The following is a 23957-nucleotide window of genomic DNA, read 5'->3' on the forward strand; positions in this document are numbered from 1 at the left end:
GAGTTCTAGCCAGCTTTTTCACACACCTCTTCAACCCTCATAAAGAGGCTCTTTAGTTCCTCTTTCCTTTCTCCCATTTAGAATAATGGGGGCTTCCCTTGTAGCTCAGTCAGTAAAGAATCTGCTTGCAATGCAGGAGACCTGGATTCAATTCCTGGGTCTGGAAGATCCCCTGGAGAAGGAAATGGCAATCCACTTCAGTATTCTTGCCTGGAAAATCCCATGGACAGAGGAGCCTGGCAGGCTATAGTCCATGTGGTCACAAGACTCAGACACAACTTAGTGGCTAAACCACCACCATCATCTGCCTATCTGAGGTGGTTGATATTTCTCCAGGCAGTTTTAAATCCAGCTTGTGATTCATCCAGCCTGGCATTTCCTATTATGTACTCTGTATGTAAGTTAAATAAACAGGGTGACAATGTACAGCCTGTCAAACTCCTGTCCCAGTTTTCAACCAGGTGTTTCACCTAAGGTTTTAACTGCTATTTCTTGACTCACATACAGGATTCTCAGGAGACAGGTAAGGCGGTCTGGTATTCCCATTTCTAAGAATTTTCCAGTTTGTTGTGATCCACACAGTCAAAGGCTTTAGTGTATTAAATGAAGCAGAAGTAGATGTTTTTCTGAAATTCCCTTGCTTTTTCCATGATCCAACGAATGTTTGCATATTGATCTCTGGTTCCTCTGCCTTTTGTACACCCAGCTTGTACATCTGGAAGTTCTTGGTTCTCCTACTGTTGAAGCTTTAACTTGAAGCATCTTGAGCATTACCTTGCTAGTATGCAAAATGAGCGCAGTTGTAAAGTAGTTTATACATTCTTTGGCACTATGCTTCTTTAGAATTAAAATGAACTGTGGCCACTCCTGTTTTCCAGTCCTGTGAGTTTTCCAAATTTACTGATATATTGAGTGCAGCACCTTTAACAGCATTGTCTTTTAGGATTTTAAATAGCTCAGCTGGAATGCCATATCCTCCACTAGCTTTGTTCATAATAATGCTTCCTAAGGCTCACTTGACTTTACACTCCAGGATGTCTGACTGTGAGTGAGTGACTACACCATGCCTCTTGAGAAACCTATATGCAGGTCAGGAAGCAACAGTTAGAACTGGACACGGAACAACAGACTGGTTCCAAATAGGAAAAGGAGTACACCAAGGCTGTATATTGTTACCCTGCTTGTTTAACGTATATGCAGAGTACATCATGAGAAACACTGGGCTGGAGGAAGTACAAGCTGGAATCAGATTGCTGGGAGAAATATCAATAACCTCAGATGACACCACCCTTAGGCAGAAAGTGAAGAGGAACTAAAAAGCCTCTTGATGAAAGTGAAAGATGAAAGTGAAAAAGTTGGCTTAAAGCTCAGCATTCAGAAAACGAAGATCATGGCATCTGGTCCCATCACTTCATGGCAAATAGTTGAGGAAACAGTAGAAACAGTGTCAGACTTTATTTTTGGGGGCTCCAAACTCACTGCAGATGGTGATTGCAGCCATGAAATTAAAAGACGCTTACTCCTTGGAAGGAAAGTTATGACCAACTTAGATAGCATATCAAAAACCAGAGACATTGCTTTGCCAACAAAGGTCCATCTAGTCAAGGCTATGGTTTTTCCAGTAGTCATGTATGGATGTGAGAGTTGGACTATGATGAAAGCTGAGTGCCGAAGAATTGATGCTTTTGAGCTGTGGTGTTGGAGAAGACTCTTGAGAGTCCCTTGGACTGCAAGGAGATCCAACCAGTCCATTCTAAAGGAGATCAGTCCTGGGTGTTCATTGGAAGGACTGATGCTAAAGCTGAAACTACAATACTTTGGCCACCTCATGTGAAGAGTTGACGCATTGGAAAAGACTCTGATGCTGGGAGGGATTGGGGGCAGGAGGAGAACGGGACAACAGAGGATGAGTTGGCTGGATGACATCACCAACTCGATGGACATGAGTTTGAGTGAACTCCCGGAGTTGGTGATGGACAGAGAGGCCTGGCGTGCTGCAGTTCATGGGGTCTCAGAGAGTCGGACACGACTGAGCGACTGAACTGAACTGAAGACCTCTTTTGTATAGTTCTTCTGTGTATTCTTGACAGCTCTTCTTAATCTCTTCCTCTTCTGTTAGATCTTTGCTGTTTCTGACCTTTATTGTGACCTTAGTTGCATGAAATGTTCCCTTGGTACCTCCAGTTTTCTTGAGGGTGTTTTCCTCTATTTCTTTGCATTGTTCACTTAAGAAGGCTTTCTTAGCAAACTGCAATAGGTAGGCATTCCCTTCTCCAGGGCGTTTTTTGACTCAGGGATCAAACCCAGGTCTCCTGCATTGCAAGCAGATTCTTTACCTTCTGAGCCGCTAGAGAATTCCACTTTCATGTAAAAACCCATCAGTTTCATCCCCCAAATTGGCATTCCCAAACTCCCTAACATCATTTAAAGGAAAGATTCTGAGTGACTAGTTTCCCACTTAAGCCCACTGACTTTTTCTCTTTAATATAATGTCTGGAAGAATCAAAAGTTGTCTATACCCTGACTCACTCCAAACTTACCTCTTGGTTGAGATATTTCCTCTGGAATACTTTCTCTAACACCCCTATGCACTCTTATTCTGGGCAAAATCTGAGGGTTCCGTGTCCCTGAAGTGCTATCTTCCCCTTTCAGGGAAACTGATTAGCACACAGTGATATAAATAACTCTGTTTACTTATGTTTACTCCACTAGACCATGGGCTCCTTGAAAGAAAGACTCAGAAATCATATTATGTTTGTATCCAAATTAAGTACTGCAATATTGGCATATAATTGGTTTTTAAGAAAATATGTGATGAATGAATGAATGTTAGTCAGTGGAGAATGTCCACAGGAAAACTAGCTGTTAAAAAAAGTAGACCAGTTAGGTTAAATCAAGTACTTAGCTAAATTTTAAAATATTGAGGAATCACATGTGTGCATGCATGCATGCTCATTGGCTCAATCATTTCTGACTCTCTGTGACCCTGTGGACTGTGTCCCACCAGGGATCTCTCTGTCCATGGGATTTTCCCAGCAAGAACTCTGGAGCTGGTTGCCATTTCCATCTCTAGAGAATCTTCCCGACTCAGGGATCCAACCCATGTCTTCTTTGTCTCCTGCAATGCATCTGGATTTTTTACCACTGAGCAACCAGAAAAGCCCAATTACATGCCATGACCCTCAAAAAAGCCTGCCAAGTGTAAAAGAATAGTAAATTACAGAAATATTACACATATAATTATATATTCATATATGTATAGGAATATATACTGGATATAATATCTAAAATATATTTTATGTGTAAGTATAAATATACATATATAAATAAATACAAATGATTTATACTTCAAGTAAAACACATGTAGTAAAATATTTCCATGGTAGTGTCCAGCAGTGTTAATTCAAACTGCTTAAAATATAGGTAATTTATTACGAAATTTATTTCTTTTAACACAGAGATCCCAAGATTAACAAAAGATAGAAGTTTTTTTTTTATTTAAAAATAATTTTAATCAGATGGCATATACAGCTCTAAGTCTAGTGATGTAAGAAAAGGAAAAGTCAATTATCTTTACAAAAAGATTATCAACTACTTCTTTTTATAACTTTGGATTGATAGTTTATTATTAACACATTAAAAAAAGATTAGTAATACATTCTCCATTCCAGAATTAGGCCAGCATATTTGATATTTATACTGCCTTCAATTAAGACTTGGAGGATTAAAAGGAGTATCTGAAATGAATTTTACATTTACTTGTCAAAATCTGCACTTTCTCTTGTTTTATTAATATTTACCAGTACTCCAGACATTTTCCATTTCTCTTTAATTTTGCTGTGATTTGGAATACTGTCCCTACTCATTTCAAAGTTGCAGCTACTGAATTCCAGTTTCAGTTCAGTTGCTCAGTAGTGTCAACTCTTTGCAACCCCATGGACCACAGCACGCCAGGCCTCCATGTCCATCACCAACTCCTGGAGCTTACCCAAACTCATGTCCATTGAGTCGGTGATGCCATCCAACCATCTCATCTTCTGTTGTCCCCTTCTCCTCTTGCCCTCAATCTTTTCCAGCATCTGGGTCTTTCCAAATGAGTCAGCTCTTCGCATCAGGTGGCCAAAGTATTGGAGTCTCAGCCTCAGCATCAGTCCTTCCAAAGAACACTAAGGACTCATCTGCTTTAGGATGGACTGGTTGTATCTCCTTGCCATCGAAGGGACTCTCAAGAGTCTTCTCCAACACCACAGTTCAAAAGTATCAATTCTTTGGTGCTCAGCTTTCTTCACAGTCCAACTCTCACATCCATACATGACAACTGGAAAAACCATAGCCTTGACTAGATGGACCTTTGTTGGCAAAGTAATGTCTCTGGTTTTTAATATGCTGTCTAGGTTGGTCATAACTTTCCTTCCAAGGAGTATGAGTCTTTTAATTTCATGGCTGCGGTCACCATCTGCAGTGATTGTGGAGCCCCAAAAAATAAAGTCAGCCACTGTTTCCACTGTTCCCCATCTATTTGCCATGAAGTGATGGGACCAGATGCCATGATCTTCGTTTTCTGAATGTTGAGCTTTAAGCCAACTTTTTCACTCTTGTTTTTCACTTCATCAAGAGGCTCTTAAGTTCTTCTTCACTTTCTTCTGTAAGAGTGGTGCCATTTGTATATCTGGGGTTATTGATATTTCTCCCAGCAATTTTGATTCCATCTTGTGCTTCATCCAGCCCAGCATTTCACATGATGTCCTGTGCATATAAGTTAAATTAGCAGGGTGACAATATATAGCCTTGACGTACTCCTTTTCCTATTTGGAACCAGTCTGTTGCTCTGTGTCCAGTTCTTAGTGTTGCTTCCTGACCTGTGTACAGATTTCTCAATAGGCAAGTCAAGTGGTCTGGTATTCCCATCTCTTTCAGAATTTTCCACAGTTTATTGTGATCCACACAGTCAAAGGTTTTGGCATGTCTAAAAAATTAAGCAACACAGATTGTAAGTCTAATTGAATATAGAAATAGTGAACATTTGAAATAAGGGAGTTAATGGTTTTTATTTCTGAAGTGAAACCAGAAAAGTAAAGGCAGATGAAGATACCAGAACTTTTCTAAATCATTCGTGATGTGATAAAAGAAATATCTGAGGCCACTATTGAAATCATAACTTTAAGCAGGATGTCCAGGAAAGGGCACTTATGTATCATGTTTAAGATAAATGAAAATTCAGACAAAGTCAAGGAGAATGAGAACTTGAAAACTCAAATTGATGGTAATATCAGCTGTCCTTTATCAGCTCTGTGTTCACCAGAGCCTAGAGTTGAATTCTTGGTTCTGTAGTGTGACCTTTGCAAATTAACCTTCCTAAGTCCCAGTTTTCTTCTCTGTAAAATTTGAAATAAAAGTATTACTTGATTCATAGGATTATTGTGGGGATTACAGTAAAGTGCTTTATTTGATATGCCATGCTGTCAAAGGCCACCTTGATTCAGTGTACCTTTTATAAATTATCATAATACATTGGAGAGGAGAACCAAGACAACAGTTAGAGTTGGGTGGGAGGGTGGGGTGAGGGGAGGAATAAAGCTCGAAATCAGGATTCTTGTTCAGAACAATTACTTTGAGAGTACTTTGACAGTGCAATGAAGTATCGAATACAGCTTGAAGTAAGGTGCCACAGAACTATGATGCCAACCTTGTATAGACTATTTCTCAACATAAAAAATACAAATTTAAATACTAGTAATGAAATGGAATTATGGATAGATCAGTCTATACAGAGTTACATGGACCTTGAAAACTCCAAGTCACTAGTGCCCAAAGCCATTCAACACCTGGAAATGATTAAGATTGCTGCAGCTCAGCCCCAGATTTCTCATTTCATAATAGGTCTGGGAACAAATTTGAGAATTTCATTTCTGATAAAGTCCCAGGTGATGTTCCTGTTACCAGTTGTGGAACCACATTTTGTGAGCTACTGAGAAAATTGACTTGATTATTGTCCTGTCTACATCAAAGCTGATAAAACACATAAGAGGCCATAGAAGATGGAGAAGATGGAGAAATCCGGTATAGACAGCATCTCTCACCATGCTAAGTGTAAGGTAAAAAATATTTGAGGATCATGAGGGGAAAACAGGAGAATGGAATAAAACAGGCCTCAGGAGGCCAATGGACTTTCATCATAGTAAGTAAACAAGCTCTGAAGCCCTAGGGGGCTTCTTAGTAGATAGTAAAAGAGATCACAAATCATAAAGCATAAGGGGAAAAAAAAGAGACAAGTTGTTTCTCTTTCTTCCTGTTACTAAAAAATAACAAAAAGTTTTTGTCTGACCAGCTGATACTAGAGACCTTTCTGAGGGTATTCCAAAGTAGTACACTGTTCTGTGATCTACTCGGGAGATCCTTGTGGTTTCCTAAATATTCGTATAAACTTTTAAAATTAAAGAATGAAAAAAACAAAAAAATTCCATGAATATTTTATGCTTATATGTCATCCACCGATTAAAAGAAGAAAAACCTAAACTTTGTTTCTTGCAAATAATTTTTTAACTGTTTTTTGATATGTATATTTCAGCAGCATTCATCAGTATTTCCTGAGATAAACTTACATTCCTAGGCTAAAAAAAGTGAAAATTAGTACCTAAAGAACAAAATACTTACGAAAGTTATAAACTGAGTACCAGTCTAAGACTGGTTAGTATCAAACAACATGAAAGATTCCTAACTCAAAAAGGCCAAAAAAGATGTGCTTGTTTCAGGAGATGAGGAAAGACATTTGCTCTGATGCAGCCAGCTAAATAATGGAGCTAATGGAAGATTATACTCACTGTCCTAATTACACGATGAACGGGGAACTGGTTAAGCACTAATACTGTACTACTGTTGGACAGGTGTGTCAGCTACCATGATGCAAAGTATGTAGTAGCCAGGAAGGCATGAGCAAAGTAAATGGATGTCCACTGGAAAAAAAAAAAAAAAAATTCCCGGGGCAACCTACTTGAATCTTTAGGGGTAGAAACTCCTCTCTCAGCTTTTTGAAGCAATAAGTGTTATACAAAGTTGGGTAAAAAAAAAATGGATTAATGTCAAGGAGCATGTCTGTAGAGTTATTGGTAAAGGTCAGTGGGATCCTTTTTTATAAAACCTAAGCAACCTGATTCTCCAAGCCAGGCTTAAGCAATACATGAACCGTGAACTTCCTGATGTTCCAGCTGGTTTTAGAAAAGGCAGAGGAACCAGAGATCAAATTGCCAAGCATCTGCTGGATCATCAAAAAAGCAAGAGAGTTCCAGAAAAATATCTATTTCTGCTTTATTGACTATGCCAAAGCCTTTGACTGTGTGGATCACAATAAACGGGAAAATTCTGAAAGAGATGGGAATACCAGACCACGTGACCTGCCTCTTGAGAAACCTATATGCAGTTCAGGAAGCAACAGTTAGAACTGGACATGGAACAACAGACTGGTTCCTAATAGGAAAAGAAGTATGTCAAGGCTGTGTATTGTCACCCTGCAAACGCTGGGCTGGAAGACGCACAAGCTGGAATCAAGATTGCTGGGAGAAATATCAATAACCTCAGATATGCAGATGACACCACCCTTATGGCAGAAAGTGAAGAGGAACTAAAAAGCCTCTTGATGAAAGTGAAAGAAGAGAGCAAAAAAGTTGACTTAAAGCTCAACATTCAGAAAACTAAGATCATGGCATCTGGTCCCATCACTTCATGGCAAATAGATGGGGAAACAGTGGAAACAGTGTCAGACTTTATTTTTGGGGGCTGCAAAATCACTGCAGATGGTAATTGCAGTCATGAAATTAAAAGACACTTACTCCTTGGAAGGAAAGTTATGACTAACCTAGATAGCATATTAAAAACCAGAGACATTGCTTTGTCAACAAAGGTCCATCTAGTCAAGGCTATGGTTTTTCCAGTGGTAATGTATGGGTGTGAGAGTTGGACTGTGAAGAAAAGAATTGATGCCTTTGAACTGTGGTGTTGGAGAAGACTCTTGAGAGTCCCTTGGACTGCAAGGAGATCCAGCCAGTCCATTCTAAAGGAGATCAGCCCTGGGTGTTCATTGGAAGGACTGATGCTAAAGCTGAGACTCCAATACTTAGGCCACTTCATGCGAAGAGTTGACTCATTGGAAGAGACTGATGCTGGGAGGGATTGGGGGCAGGAGCAGGAAGGGACAACAGAGGATGAGATGGCTAGATGGCATCACCGACTTGATGGACATGAGTTTGAGTAAACTCTGGGATTTGGTGATGGAAAGAGAGGCATGGCATGCTGTAGTTCATGTGTTCACAAAGAGTCGGTCGGACACAACTGAGCGAGGAAGCTGAACTGAAGTGAACATACTGTTCAGCATAATTATTGCACCAATTTACATTCCCACCCACAATGTAGGAGTGTTCTCTTTTCTCCATACCCTCTCCAGCATTTACTTGTAGAGTTTTTTGATGATGGACATTCTGACTGGTATAAGGTGGTACGTCATTGTAATTTTGATTTGTATTTGTCTAATAATTAGTGATGTTGACCATCTTATATGCCTATTGGCCATCTGTATGTCTTCTTTGGAGAAATGTCTATTTAGGTCTTCTGCCCACTTTTTGATTGGGTTTTGGTGGTGGTGGTTTTTTTTTTTTCTTTGTCATTGTGTTTGGAAACTAAGCCATTGTCATTTGCAATATTTTTCCCACTCCATAGGTTGTCTTTTTGTTTTGTTGCTGCAAAAGCTTATAAATTTGATTAGGTCCCATTTGCTTATTTTGGCTTTGATTTCTTTTGCCTTGGGAGAATGAGCTAAGAAAATACTGCTACGATTTATGTGATAGAATGTTTTGCCTATGTTTTCTTCTAGGAGTTTTATTGTGTTAGGTCTTAATATAAAAATCTTAAGCAATTTTGAGTTTATTTTTGTGTATGGTGAGGATGTGTTCTAATTTCATTGATTTACATGCAGCTGTCCAGCTTTCTCAGCACCACTGACTGGAGAGACTGTCATTTCTCCAGTATATATTCTTGCCACCTTTGTCAAAGAGATGTGTGAGTTTGTTTCTGGGCGCTCTATTCTGTTCCATTGATCCATGTCTGTTTTGGTGACGATACCACACTGTTTTGATTACTGTTGCTTTGTAGTATTGTCTGAAGTCTGATAGGGTTGTGCTTCCAGCTCTGTTCTTTAACTCTCAAGATGGCTTTGGCAATTCTGGGTCTTTTATGGTTCCCTATAAATTTTAACATTATTTGCTTTAGTTTTGTGAAAAATGTCATATGTAATTTGATAGAGATCTCATTATCTGTTTTGGGAAGTCACTTTAACAATATTGATCCTTCCAATCCAAAAGCATGGGGTATCTTTTCATTTCTTTGGATCATGTTGAAGATTTTGGACACAGCGTTAAAAGACATAATTCTGTGACATCAACAACTGAAAAGGGTGGGGGTGGAACAGTAAAGAAGCAAAGATGTTGGTATGTTATTTAAGTAACAAACTAGATTGTTACACCTTTAGCACATTAAAAGCAATCTCTGTGACACCTGCAAAGAAAATACTTGTGAATATACAAGAAATGAAATAAGAAAGGAATTTAAATGTTTCCCTATCCCTCAAGGCTTCCCGCGTAGCTCAGTCCATAAAGCATCTTCCTGCACTGCAGGAGAACTGGGTTCAATTCTTGGGTCAGGAAGTTCCCCTGGAGAAGGAAATGGCAACCCCCTTCAGTATTCTTGCCTGGAGAATCCCATGGACAGAGGAACATGGTGGACTATATAGTTCATGGGATTGCAAGAGTCAGACATGACTTAGCACTATCTCTCTCTAACCCCCAAAATCAACTAAGCACAAAAGTAGATAGTAATATAGAGAATGAGAGACAAAAAAACTGTAAGACATATAGAAAACAAATAGCAAGATGAAAGAATTCCTTACCAGTAATTAGTTTAAATATAAATAATGGGGAAATGGTGGAAACAGTGGAAAGTTTTATTTTATTGCGCTCTAAAATCACTGTGGACAGTGACTGTAGCCATGAAATTAAAAGATTCTTGCTATTTGAAAGGAAAGCCTTGACAAACCTAGACAAAGATCCATATAGTCAAAGCTATGGTTTTTCCAGTAGTCATGTACACATGTGATATTTGGACCTGAAAAAAGGCTGAGTGCTGAAGAATTGATGCTTTCAAATTGTGAAGACTCTTGAGAGTCCCTTGGACTGCCAGAGATCAAACCAGTCAATCCTAAAGAAAATCAAACCTGAAGATTCAGTGGAAGGACTGATGCTGAAGCTCCAATACTTTGGCCATGCATGCATAGAGCTAACTGATTGGAAAAGACCTTGATTCTGGGAAAGATTGAGGGCAGGAGGAGAAGAGGGCAACAGAGGATGAGATAGTTGGATAGCATCACCAACTCAGTTGACATGCGTTTGAGCAAGCTCCAAGAAATAGTGAAAGAGTGGGAAGCCTGCAGTTCAAGGAGTCGCAAAGAGTTGGACAGGACTGAGTGACTAATACTTTCACTTACATGAAAATGGGGGTAAGCGTTGGAGTTGAGAAGAAAGCTCGCACAGATATCCAATCAAGAAATAATGGTGATGTAAAGCAGGATAGAGGCAGCTAGTTACAGGAGTGGATTGGTTTTAGTTTTATTAGGCAATTTAAATTAGACCAGTTATTATTTGAAACTCTGAAATTGAAACTTAGGTTTATTCTCCTGAGCAAAATATAAGTTTAGAGGAGGATCTACCATAAACCAATAATGTAGGATGTATAAACTCTAAAGAAATAATATTAAGTAAGCTATTTTTTGGGATTATCCTTTTCACTGCTCCTCTTTATAGTTAAAATAGTAGCTTCTACCAAATTTTATGCACCTAAATAATTGTAGTCACCTATTTTTCATTTGATGACAACATGAGTAATGACTTCGTCATGCATAGACCTTCAGCTTCTTTTACACTTTGTCTCTAGTCCTATTTAGAATAGTAACACCATAGTATCAGACAGTAAGAAATAAGAGTCCAGTGTTCTGTTTAGTTGCTCAGTCATGTCTGACTCTTTGCGACCCCATGAACTGCAGCACGCCAGGCCTCCCTGTCCATCACCAACTCCCGAAGTCCACCCAAACCCATGTCCATTGAGTTGGTGATGCCATCTAACCATCTCATTCTCTGTCGTCCCCTTTTCCTCCTGCCTTCAATCTTTCCCAGAATCAGGGTCTCTTCAAATGAGTCAGCTCTTCGCATCAGGTGGCCAAAGTATTGAAGTTTCAGCTTCAACATCAGTCCTTCCAATGAACACCCAGGACTGATCTCCTTTAGGATGGACTGGTTGGATCTCCTTGTAATCCAAGGGACTCTAAAGTGTCTTCTCCAACACCGCAGTTCAAAAGCATCAATTATTCTGCGCTCAGCTTTCTTCACAGTCCAACTCTCACATCCATATGACCACAGGAAAAACCATAGCCTTGACTAGACGGACCTTTGTTGACAAAGTAATGTCTCTGCTTTTTAATATGCTGTCTAGGTTGGTCATAACTTTCCTTCCAAGGAGTAAGCATCTTTTAATTTCATGGCTGCAATCACCATCTGCAGTGATTTTGGAGCCCAAAAAAATAAAGTCTGACACTGTTTCCACTGTTTCCCCATCTATTTGTCATGAAGTGATGGGACCTGATGTCATGATCTTAGTTTTCTGAATGTGGAGCTTTAAGCCAACTTTTTCACTCTCCTCTTTCACTTTCATCAAGAGGCTCTTTAGTTCCTCTTCAGTTTTTACCTTAAGGGTGGTATCATCTGCATATCTGAGGTTATTGAGATTTCTCCTGACAGTCTTTAATTCCAGCTTGTGCTTCCTCCAGCCCAGCGCTTCTCATGATGTACTCTACATATAAGTTAAATAAGCAAGGTGACAATATACAGCCTTGATGTACTCCTTTTCCTATTTGGAACCAGTCTGTTGTTCTGTGTCCAGTTCTAACTGTTGCTTCCTGACCTGCATACAAGTTTCTCAAGAGGCAGGTCAGGTGGTCTGGTATTTCCATCTCTTTCAGAATTTTCCACAGTTTACTGTGATCCACACAGTCTAAGGCTTTGGCATAGTCAATAAAGCAGAAATAGATGTTTTTTCTGGAACTCTCTTGCTTTTTCCATGATCCAGCTCATGTTGGCAATTTGATCTCTGATTCCTCTGCCTTTTCTAAAACCAGCTTGAACATCTGGAGGTTCATGGTTCACGTATTGCTGAAGCCTGGCTTGGAGAATTTTAAGCATCACTTTACTAGTATGTGAGATGAGTGCAGTTGTGCGGTAGTTTGAGCATTCTTTGGCATTGCTTTATGATCCACTGGTAAAATTTGAGAAGGAATTCAGTCAGATGTAATTTAATAATCTATTGGCTGATAATAATAATATTACCTATTGGCAGATAATATTATTCTCTTCTTTTGTCATTAAACAGTTGAAAGAAAGTGTATAATTAGACTTTTATTTTTCCTAAATTTTTATTTTGAAATTATTAGAGACTCACAGAAGTTGCAAATGTAGTTCATAGTGTTCCATAAACCCTTCACCCAGATTCTCTGTAGCGTGATGTCTTATGATATTGCAGGTCAAAACCATGACAAAAAACATTGATATTGGTATAACACTGTTAACTACAGACCTTATTCAGTTCTCAACAGTTTTTACTTGTACTCATTTTTGTGTGTCTATTTAATTCTCTGTGACTTGATCCCATGTGTATATTTTTGTGACATTGCAATAAAGATACAAAACTGTTTCATCATTACAAAGAAAATTCTTAGTGTAACTCCTTTTTTATTATCATACTCATTCCTCAGTTCTGTTTCTTTGCCATCATGTATCTGTTCTTCATCTTTGTAATAATTTTGTCATTTCAAGAATTTTTTAATGTAATCATGCAATATGTAATATTTTTGTGATCAGCCTTTATTTTTTCTCTCAAAGCATAATGCCCTTGAGAGCCATCCACATTATTGCACATATCAGTGGTTAATTTTTTTTTTTTTGCCTCAGTTATAGTCCCTCAGCATGTGGATATTTCCATTTCTTTAACCCCATTAACTCATTGTAGGACATTTGTATTGTCTTCAGTTTTTTGGCTGTTCCAAATAAACTTATTATTGAGACTCATATTACAGATTTTCATTTGAGCATAAATTTTCATTTCTGTGATATAAATACCCAAAAGTGTAATCACTGTGTCACACGGTAAGTGTATGTTTGTTATAAGAAATGGCCAAAAGAAACTTTGCAGAATGGCTGTAACATTTCACAGTCTCACCAGTCATTGTATGTGAGATCTTTCTTCTCTTCATGCTTACCAGAATTTGGTGTTTTCTCTGTTCTATTTTTGCTTTTCAAATAAATGTGTACCTTGTTGTGGTTGCAATTTGCCTTTTTCTAATGGCTAATGTGTTTCAGGTGTTTATGTGCTATCCATATAGCCTCTTTGTTTGAAATGTCTGTTTATGCCTTTGACCCATTTTTCTAGTTGGATCGTTTATGGTTGAGCATCAGTCTTTTGATTAATACTTAATTTACAGTCAAAAATTATATATAGGCACTGAAGTGCGGTGTGTATGTATGTTTCTTTCACGAATGATCACCAAATGGTCATGTGTCACCATGTGCATGTTTTTAGTGACTTAACCGGAATTATATTCAATACAAGGAGGCAGTTTAGACACCTACCCTGTGACCTCAGACATTTTACTTAGCTCTACTGAGCATGTTTTCTTAGTCCATGAAATGGGGAGAAATATATTTTAATTCCATTTGTACTGTGAAATAGCTAACATAGCTCTGAAAAGATAAAGTATATTGTCAAGTCTCTCTCCCATTTTTTTAGAATTTACTTTTTATTGTCTCGGGTACAGTTGTTCCATTGTTTCCTGTGATTTCAGACCTTTTTCACAGTCGAGTATCTTAAAGCAGAATGAAAATGTAATTTCATATTCCTGAAAGGGTTTTTCCCCCACACACAAATGTGATTTAAGAGAAAAAAAATTTAGTAGGATAAAATTAAAATAATCAGTGTAAAGATTGCCAAGCAAGGTGCCTTGAATGGAGAAAAGGTTGCTAAAAGGTGCCCTAAGGCAGCTGAGAAAACCACTTTTCTCCTAAGAGGGAAGCTTAAGGAAGCAAAACATCAGGAGAGTACTCTGTTCTTGTACTCTATTCTGGCCTGGAGCCAGAATCCTTCTGGGACTTAAGTGAAGTCATGTCCGACTCTTTCCAACCCCATGGACTGTAGCCTATCAGGCTTCTCCGTCCATGAGATTTTCCAGGCAAGAGTGCTGGAGTGGATTGCCATTTCCTTCTCCAGGGGATCTTCCCATCCCAGGAATTGAACCTGGGTCTCCCGCATTGCAGGCAGATGTTTTACCATCTGAGCCACCAGGGAAGCCTCAACTGGTTCTGGGACTTAGGCCTCGTCTATACTGTAAGGGAGGGTACGGATTTGCTTGCTATCTGTCAAAGCATTGCTCTGCTGCTGTCCTGTAGAAACTAATTCCAAAGGTTGTTGTCTAAATGTCAGTATATGAAATTAGTAAGTATGAATATAAAATATATCACAGGCAGATCTTCCTTCAAGTTGTTGAAATTTGTGCTTTTTAAAATCAGGTGGCTAAGTAGCAGTTATATATAATTAAGTATATATACTTATAACTATGTATATAGTATATATGTATTTTATATCTGTGTGTGTGTATATATATATATATATATATAGATAGATAGATAATAGTTATGTATAATGAAGTATAACTAGATTGGGTTTAAATCCTGACTGACCTACGTACTGTTATGGTTTTGGTCAGGTTACTTAACTTTTCTGTGTCTTCTAATCTGAAAGAGGTATTAGGATTATTCCATAGGATTATTCTGAGGATTAAATGAGATAATAAATTCAAAACACTTCTAACAATTCCTGGCTAAGTTATTATTACCTGATTAGTGAAGTACTTCTCTAGGAAATTGCTGGTGAGAAAATTAGATCTTTTAGTTGAAGGTGTTTATCTATGAATATATAGCCCTCAAGAAGAATTTTACAGAACTTTTTTTTTTGTTATTATATATATACATACACACACACACACATATATATTATTCCAGTTAATGCTTGGAATTTTTAAGTATTCTCAATTTGGTGGCATTGACCACAAAATTTTGTTTAGTATGATATGTTTATGAATAAAGAGAAGGACAGGCAATTCTGTATGTTTGCAGAAGAAACATTTTACCTAGTTTGTAATGACTGTGTATGATTGATGAGTGTAGCAAGAAAGCAAAGTTTTTCTGGAATAGATGATCCTGTGGGATGAATGTGGGGAGAAACATTCTATACAAAGGAAGCACATCCGTTGTTTTTTGTTTGTTTAATTTTGTTTTTAAAGGCAGAGAAAGGAAGCTGAATACTAGATTGAAAAGAAAGGTAGAACTAATTTTAAGAACCATCTAAAATGTGAAATGGGAGTGTCAAATAAACCTGTAGTTAGGTAAAGAGGAGCCATTGAGTTTTTTTTTTTTTCTGGTTTTATTGAGAAATAACTTACATATATCACTGTGTAATTTTAAGTTGTGCAGCATAACAGTTTTATTTACATATTATGAAATGATTCCCATAGTTAGGTTCAACTGAAAATTTTTAAAGTTTCAGAAATTTTAACATTTTTCAAGTTTTAGAACTTGTGTGAGTCTGTAATAGTAAATTCTTAATTTCTGTAAGCCAATCATCCTTATATTCATGCTAAAATTTTTTATTATTTTTTTAAAGGATTTCAGTTTCTGGAAATGAGCAGTCGTAAATCAAAGAGTAGCAACTTAATACAACCAGACTACATTTCACAGGTTAGTGTATATATTTTCATTAATCTGAAGGCCTGTTACCATGTAAAGGGGATAAGAGAAACAGTCATCTTCTTAACTTGAATTCTCCCCTTTTTATGTATGAAGAACTACACTTTCCATTGCCAAGGGGAAAGTGTCTTTGCTGCTTCCTAATTTCAGCCTCTGTAAATGTTTGGATAGATGGAATCCTAATTTTATTCATGTCTTCCTAAATGTTCTCAAGTTTCAATTTAGTTTAATATTATCTTCAGTTTTTCACTTCTTAAGGTAAGTTTCTTGAAAGGTATTTTATTCCTTTTGTTGGCGGTTGTAAATGAAATTATTTTCTTACTTTTATGTTTTATTTGTTCCTAGTGTATCTAAATGAAATTGATTTTTCTATATTAATCTTGTATTCTGTGACCTTGCTAAACTCATTTATAATATTTTTTTTTAGTTTATTCCTTTGGCTTTTCTGTGTATAACATCATGTCATCTTCAAAGAGATATAGTTTTACTTCTTCCTTTCCAATCTGTATGCCTTTCATTTCTTTTTGTTGTCTAATTGCCATGACCAGAACCTTCAGAATAATACTGAGTAAGCTACCAAGAGCAAACCATTTCTTATATTGGAAAAATGTGTTCAGTCTTTTACCACTGAGTATGATGTATGACATTAGCTCAAACTACTGCACAGTTGCACTCATCTCACATGCTAGTAAAGCAATACTTAAAATTCTGCAAGCCACGCTTCAGCAATACATGAACCATGAAATTCCAGATGTTCAAGATGGTTTTAGAAAAGGCAGAGGAACCAGAGATCAAATTGCCAACATTTGCTGGATCATCAAAAAAGCAAGAGAGTTCCAGTAAAACATCTATTTCTGCTTTATTGACTATGCCAAAGCCTTAGATTGTGTGGATCACAATAAACTGTGGAAAATTCTGAAAGAGATGGGAATACCAGACCACCTGACCTGCCTTTTGAGAAACCTGTATGCAGTTCAGGAAGCAACAGTTAGAACTGGACACGGAACAACAGACTGGTTCCAATAGGAAAAGGAGTATGTCAAGGCTGCATATTGTCACCCTGCTTATTTAACTTATATGCTTATTTAACTTATTTAACTATACATCATGAGAAGCGCTGGGCTGGAGGAAGCACAAGCTGGAATCAAGATTGCCGGGAGAAATCTCAATAACCTCAGATATGCAGATGATACCACCCTTATGGCAGAAAGTGAAGAAGAACTAAAGAGCCTCTTGATGAAAGTGAAAGAGGAGAGTGAAAAAGTTGGCTTAAAGCCCCACATTCAGAAGACTAAGATCATGGCATCTGGTCCCATCACTTCATGGCCAATAGATGGGGAAACAGTGGGAAAAGTAGCTGACTTGATTTATTTGGGCTCCAAAATCACTTCAGATGGTGACTGAAGCCATGAAATTAAAAGATGCTTACTCCTTGGAAGGAAAGTTATGACCAACCTAGACAGCATATTAAAAAGCAGAAACATTACTTTGTCAACAAAGGTCTGTCTAGTCAAGGCTATGGGTTTTCCAGTGGTCATGTATGGATGTGAGAGTTGGAATATAAAGAAAGCTGAGAACCAAAGAATTGATGTTTTTGAACTGTGGTGTTGGAGAAGACTCTTGCAAGTCCCTTGGACTGCAAGGAGATGCAACCAGTCTATCATAAAGGAGATCAGTCATGGGTGTTCATTGGTGGGACTGATTTTGAAGCTGAAACTTCAATAATTTGACCACCTGATGCAAAGAGCTGACTCATTGGAAAAGACCCTGATTCTGGAAAAGATTGAGGGCAGGAGGAGAAGGGGATGACAGAGGATGAGATGGTTAGATGGCAATACTGTCTCAATGGACATGGGTTTGGGTGGACTCTGGGAGTTGGTGATGGACAGGGGGACCTGGCTTGCTGAGATTCATGGAGTCACAAAGTGTTGGACGCGACTGAGTGACTCAACTGAACTGATGATGTTGGCTGTGATTTTTTTGTGGATGTTAACAGGTTGAGAAAGTCTCCTTATATTCCTAGTATATTTAGTGTTTCTATCATGAACATTTAATTTTTTTTTTTCTTTACAATATTGTATTGGTTTTGCCATACATCAACATGCATCCGCCATGGATGTACACGTGTTCCCCATCCTGAACCCCCCTCCCACCTCCCTCCCCATCCCATCCCTCAGGGTCATCCGAGTGCACCAGCCCCAAGCTTCCTGTATCCTGCATTGAACCTGGACTGGAGATTCATTTCTTATATGATATTATACATGTTTTAATGCCATTCTCCCAAATCATCCCCCACTCCCTCTTCCACAGAGTCCAAAAGACTGTTCTATACATCTGTCTCTCTTTTGCTGTCTCGCATACAGGGTTGTCGTTACCATCTTTCTAAATTCCATATATATGCGTTAGTATACTGTATTGGTGTTTTTCTTTCTGGCTTGTTTTACTCTGTGTAATAGGCTCCAGTTTCATCCACCTCATTAGAACGGATTCAAATGTATTCTTTTTAATGGCTGAGTAATACTCTATTTTGTCTATGTACCACAGCTTTCTTTTTTTTTTTTGCATTATAAAACATTTATTTTATTTTATTTTATTTTTAAACCTGAAACACTGTATTAGTTTTGCCAAACATCAAAACGAATCCGCCACAGGTATACATGTGCTCCCCATCCTGAACCCTCCTCCCTCCCCACACCATCCCTCTGGGTCGTCCCAGTGCACCAGCCCCAAGCATCCAGTATCGTGCATTGAACCTGGACTGGCAACTCGTTTCATACATGATATTACACGTTTCAATGCCATTGTCCCAGATCTTCCCACCCTCTCCCTCTCCAACAGAGTCCATACTGTAATGCCTGAGTAGTACTCCATTGTGTACATGTACCACAGCTTTCTTATCCATTCATCTGCTGATGGACATCTAGGTTGCTTCCATGTCCTGGCTATTATAAACAGTGCTGCGATGAACATTGGGGTACACGTGTCTCTTTCCCTTCTGGTTTCCTCAGTGTGTATGCCCAGCAGTGGGATTGCTGGATCATAAGGCGGTTCTATTTCCAGTTTTTTTAAGGAATCTCCACACTGTTCTCCATAGTGGCTGTACTAGTTTGCATTCCCACCAACAGTGTAAGAGGGTTCCTTTTTCTCTGCACCCTCTCCAGCATTTATTGCTTGTAGACTTTTGGATCACAGCCATTCTGACTGGTGTGAAATGGTACCTCATAGTACCACAGCTTTCTTATCCATTCATCTGCTGATGGACATCTACGTTGCTTCCATGTCCTGGCTATTGTAAACAGCACTGCGATGAACATTGGGATACACGTGTCTCTTTCCCTTCTGGTTTCCTCAGTGTGTATGCCCAGCACTGGGATTGCTGGGTTGTATGGCAGTTCTATTTCCAGTTTTTTAAGGAATTTCCATACTGTTCTCCATAGTGGCTGTACTAGTTTGCATTCCTACCAACAGTGTAAGAGGGTTCCCTTGTGTATATACTTGAGGAGTCTAGCTGGGAATGGGTATGATATTTCTACACTGGCTTAACCAGAACTACATTTTTTTACAGCAAAACTTAATGTTATTGACATTCCTTTGTAAGACCTTACTTACCTTCTGTCTAAAGGAAAATGTTTAATTATGCTTTTAAAAATACTGGACTGGAATGGATGAATTTAACTCAGATGACCAGTATATCTAGTACTGTGGGCAGCAATCCCTTAGGAGAAATGGAATAGCCATCATAGTCAACAAAAGAGTCCAAAATGCAGTACTTGGATGCAATCTCAGAAATGACAGAATGATCTCTTTTTGTTTCCATGGCAAGCCATTCAGTATCACAGTAATCCAAGTTTATGCCCCGACCAGTAATGCTGAAGAAGCTGAAGTTGAACGGGTCTATGAAGACCTACAAGCCCTTCTAGTACTAACACCCAAAAAAAATGTCCTTTTCATTATAGGGGACTGGCATGCAAAGTAGGGAGTCAAGAAATACCTAGAGTAAGAGGCATATTTGGCCTCGGAGTACAGAATGGAGCAGGGCAAAGGCTAATAGAGTTTTGCCAAGAGGACGCACCGGTCATAGCAAACACCTTCCAAAAACACAAGAGGAGACTCTACACATGGATGTCACCAGATGGTCAACACCAAAATCAGATTGATTATATTCTTTGCAGCCAAAGATGGAAAAGCTCTATACACTCAGCAAAAGCAAGACCAGTAACAAACTGTGGCTCAGATTATGAACTCCTTATTGCCAAATTCAGACTTAAATTGAAGAAAGTAGGAAAAACCATTAGATCATTCCCCTATGACCTAAATCAATACCCTTATGATTATACAGTGGAAGTAACAAATAGATTCAAGGGATTAGATCTGATAGAGTATCTGAAGAACTATGGATCTAGGTTCGTGACTTGTACAGGATGCAGAGATCAAGGCCATCCCCAAGAAAAAGAAATAACAGAAAGGCAAAATGGTTGTCTGAGGAGGCCTTACAAATAGCTATGAAAAGAAGAGAGGCTAAAGACAAAGGAGAAAAGGAAAGATATATTGATTTGAATGCAGAGTTCCAAAGAATAGCAAGGAGAGATAAGAAAGCCTTCCTCAGTGATCAATGAAAAGAAACAGAGGAAAACAATAGAATGGGGAAGACTAGAGATTTCTTCAAAAAATTAGAGATACCAAGGGAGCTTTTCATGCAAAGATGAGCTCCATAAAGGACAGAAATGGTATGGACCTAACTCAAGTAGAAGATATTAAGAAGAGGTGGCAAGAACACACAAAAGAACTATACAAAAAAGATTTACACATCCCAGACAATCAGGATGGTGTGATCAGTCCACCTAGAGCCAGACATCCTGGAATGCAAAGTCAAGTGTTCCTTAGAAAGCATCACTACGAACAAAGCTAGTGGAGGTGATGGAATTCCAGTTGAGCTATTTCAAATCCTGAAAGATGATGCCGTGAAAGTACTGCACTCAATATGCCAGCAAATTTGGAAAACTCAGCAGTGGCCACAGGACTGGAAAAGGTCAGTTTTCATTCCAATCCCAAAGAAAGTCAATGCAAAAGAATGATCAAACTACCGCACAATTGCACTCCAGTACACTTGCCTAGAAAATCCCATGGATGGAGGAGCCTGGTAGGCTGCAGTCCATGGGGTCGCTAGGAGTCGGATACAACTGAGAGACTTCACTTTCACTTTTCACTTTCATGCATTGGAGAAGGAAATGGCAAGCCACTCCAGTGTTCTTGCCTGGAGAATCCCAGGGACGGGAGCCTGATGGGCTGCCGTCTATGGGGTCGCACAGAGTCGGACACGACTGAAGCGACTTAGCAGCAGCAGCAGCACATGCTAGCAAAGTAACACTCAAAATTCTCCAGGCTTCCACAATACGTGAACAGTGAACTAATGGGTCCTCAGTAACTGTGTGGACTTTAAAATTTCTTCTGTTTCCTCAGAATCCTGACTTCTGTGAAAGGTACAGAAAGATAGGACTTGAGCTAAACCAGTTTAGATATGTTGGTCTCTAGATGGCTCCAACAGTAAAGAATCTGCCTGCAATGTTGGAGACCTGTGTTCAATCCCTGGGTTGGAAAGATCCCCTGGAAAAGGAGCTGGCAGTCCACTCCAGTATTTTTGCCTGGGAAATCCTACGAACAGAGAAGCCTGGTGGGTTACAGTCCATGGGATCACACAGTCAGATAAGACTGAGTGACTAAACTCAAAGACTGAGGTATGGTTCATGAGCTTTATTAGAGTAGATTACATTATTAAATTCTCTCATTCTTTATTCCTTGACTGACATATTACACAAAATGAGATATTCATTTATTCACATACATTAAAACAGCCCTCAAATTGCTCATGTAGCTAAAGTAACATCATAAAGCTCTCTTGTTGAAAGCTTCATAACTAAATTCTTATCCTTTCTCTGGGACTTGCTGCTGCTGCTAAGTCGTTTCAGTCATATCCAACTCTTTGCAACACTATGGACCATAGCCTGCCAGGTGCCTCTGTCCATGGGACTTTGCAGGGAAGAATACTGGAGTGGGTTGCCATGCCCTCTTCCAGAGGATCTTCCTGAACCAGGGATTGAACCCACATCTCTTATGTCTCCTGCATTGGCAAGCAGATTCTTTACCACTAATGCCACCTGGAAAACAAGAACTGTTAATTTTATCACTTATGATGACAAGTTGTTTAGGGGGAGCTGAATTGATTCATTAATACTTAACTCTAACTGCTATAAATATATTTACTTCTTCATTTTTGATTGCATATATGTTTTCATTTGTATTCACTTTATTTTTATCAGGTACAAAGAATTTTACGTGAACGATTTTGTCATCAGAGTCCACATGGTAACCTATTTGGAGTACAAGTACAATATAAGTAAGTTTAGATTCCCACTTGTCTGCTATGAAACTACTTATAGATACCCTTTAGGTTTTGTAGAAATTGTCATACACAGACTGTCTTAAACAAGGATAGCGAACATTTTTATAGAGGTAGTTTTGCTTTGTGTATAAAAAAATGACTTGTTGTGAAGGAAGAGAAGATACACATATTTCCATAATGAAAAAAACTCGTTAACTTTCAATCTTGTATCATTTCTGTCATTTCGTATTATGGAGAGATTTCTGAGCTTGCCCCTAATGCTCAGCAGCCAGCTGTGGAGTGAAAGGTCCTAAGAGTTGCCACAGTTGTTCCTATCCCATACCATCATAAAGACCACAGTATTTCAGTCTTACTTGGTTTCTTCTTGAGGTTTCTAGAGAATCAGTATTTCTGTTCTTCTCTGTAGGACTAATACTTAAAAAGTATTACCTAGCAAATTATTTCAGCTTTGCTTTTTAAATTTTGGCCTCTTTATATCATTTCAGACACTTAATTGAACTGCTAAAAAGAACTGCTATCCATGGAGAAAGTAACTCGGTTCTCATTATTGGACCCCGAGGTTCAGGAAAGACCATGGTAAAAGCTGCTGATTTCTGGCATTCCTTTGTTTTGTAGGCATGTGATGAGTCTTGTGGACAACATTGAAAATGTTTTTGATTATTTTCATCCTTGTGTTACTAGCATTTTTTTTTTTAATTTTAAGTCTTAGAATACATGCAAAGCCTTTATAAAGTTAGACTTGTTTATTTAAGTAGAGTGATCTTTTTTTACCTTATTTTTCTTCACAGTAACAAATTTTCAAATGTTATTTGTTCCATTGTGGTCTTTGGTCCTTCAAGAATTTGTGACTGCCAGTAGACAAAGCAAACTGGCATTTATTGAACATGTTCCTTGAACCTTTTATTTATCTTGTTATTTATTCTTTACATTAACCCTGCAAGGTAGGCATGATATTGTCTCTATTTGTAGATTAGGTAGCTATCACATCAAGCATTTTTTTTCTTTTAGTTTATTCTGTAACCCTAACTTAGGAAAGTTTTTTTAATATATACATTCACATCTTTTAGCGTTCTCGTCTACTTTCCATCTTTATTATATTACTTTGGTTACCTCAAAAAGATAACTCTTGCTTTTTTACCCTTGTTTTCTCTTTTCATTTTGTTTATTTAGTGTATAATACCAGTTATGGCTATTATATTACAAATATTACTATGTAATTGTATAATCTGCTTTTGCTATATTCCATGCAGTAAATTTAGATTTCTCACTAATACGCATTTTTACTATGTATAGAAGTAAAATTGTGTATTATGTATTATTTTATATTAAGTAAAACTATGTAAAATAGAATTAGAATTATGTTTTTATTTTTTAAGCAATACAGTTTGACTGTACATTATGTAAAAATTAGGACTTTAGGATTTTACTGTCATCATCTGTTTCCAGTATTGTTTGTAGTACATAAATTGGAGATTTAGATCTAATTTATTTTCTTTTAAAATTTTTTCATTTATTATAATCACATTTATGACCGTATTTATTTTTGACTCTGTTTAATTTAGTTCAGTCCTTTGGCTTAGTCCTTGTATACAACCACTATTTCTTTATCCTTAGTTTTTTTATTTTTCTTTGTGTTTGACTTCAGTGCTATTTATGGTAGTTTATATAGG

The 23957-nt window shown here is 38.0% G+C and overlaps 1 protein-coding gene across 2 annotated transcripts in view; it reads left to right on the top strand.

Moving 5' to 3' along the window:
* ORC4 (origin recognition complex subunit 4) overlaps positions 1-23957 on the top strand; it is a 93131-nt gene that overhangs the window by 28060 nt on the left and 41114 nt on the right. For both annotated transcript variants that reach the window (XM_055572653.1, XM_055572655.1), the window contains exons 2-4: positions 15805-15878; positions 22205-22281; positions 22773-22863. In XM_055572653.1, the coding sequence (XP_055428628.1) occupies positions 15822-15878; positions 22205-22281; positions 22773-22863 (225 nt within the window). In that variant the 5' untranslated portion in view covers positions 15805-15821. The remainder of the gene's footprint in view (positions 1-15804; positions 15879-22204; positions 22282-22772; positions 22864-23957) is intronic.

The sequence above is a fragment of the Bubalus kerabau genome, chromosome 3, assembly GCF_029407905.1.
Source record: "Bubalus kerabau isolate K-KA32 ecotype Philippines breed swamp buffalo chromosome 3, PCC_UOA_SB_1v2, whole genome shotgun sequence".
Taxonomy (NCBI): Eukaryota; Metazoa; Chordata; class Mammalia; order Artiodactyla; family Bovidae; genus Bubalus; species Bubalus kerabau.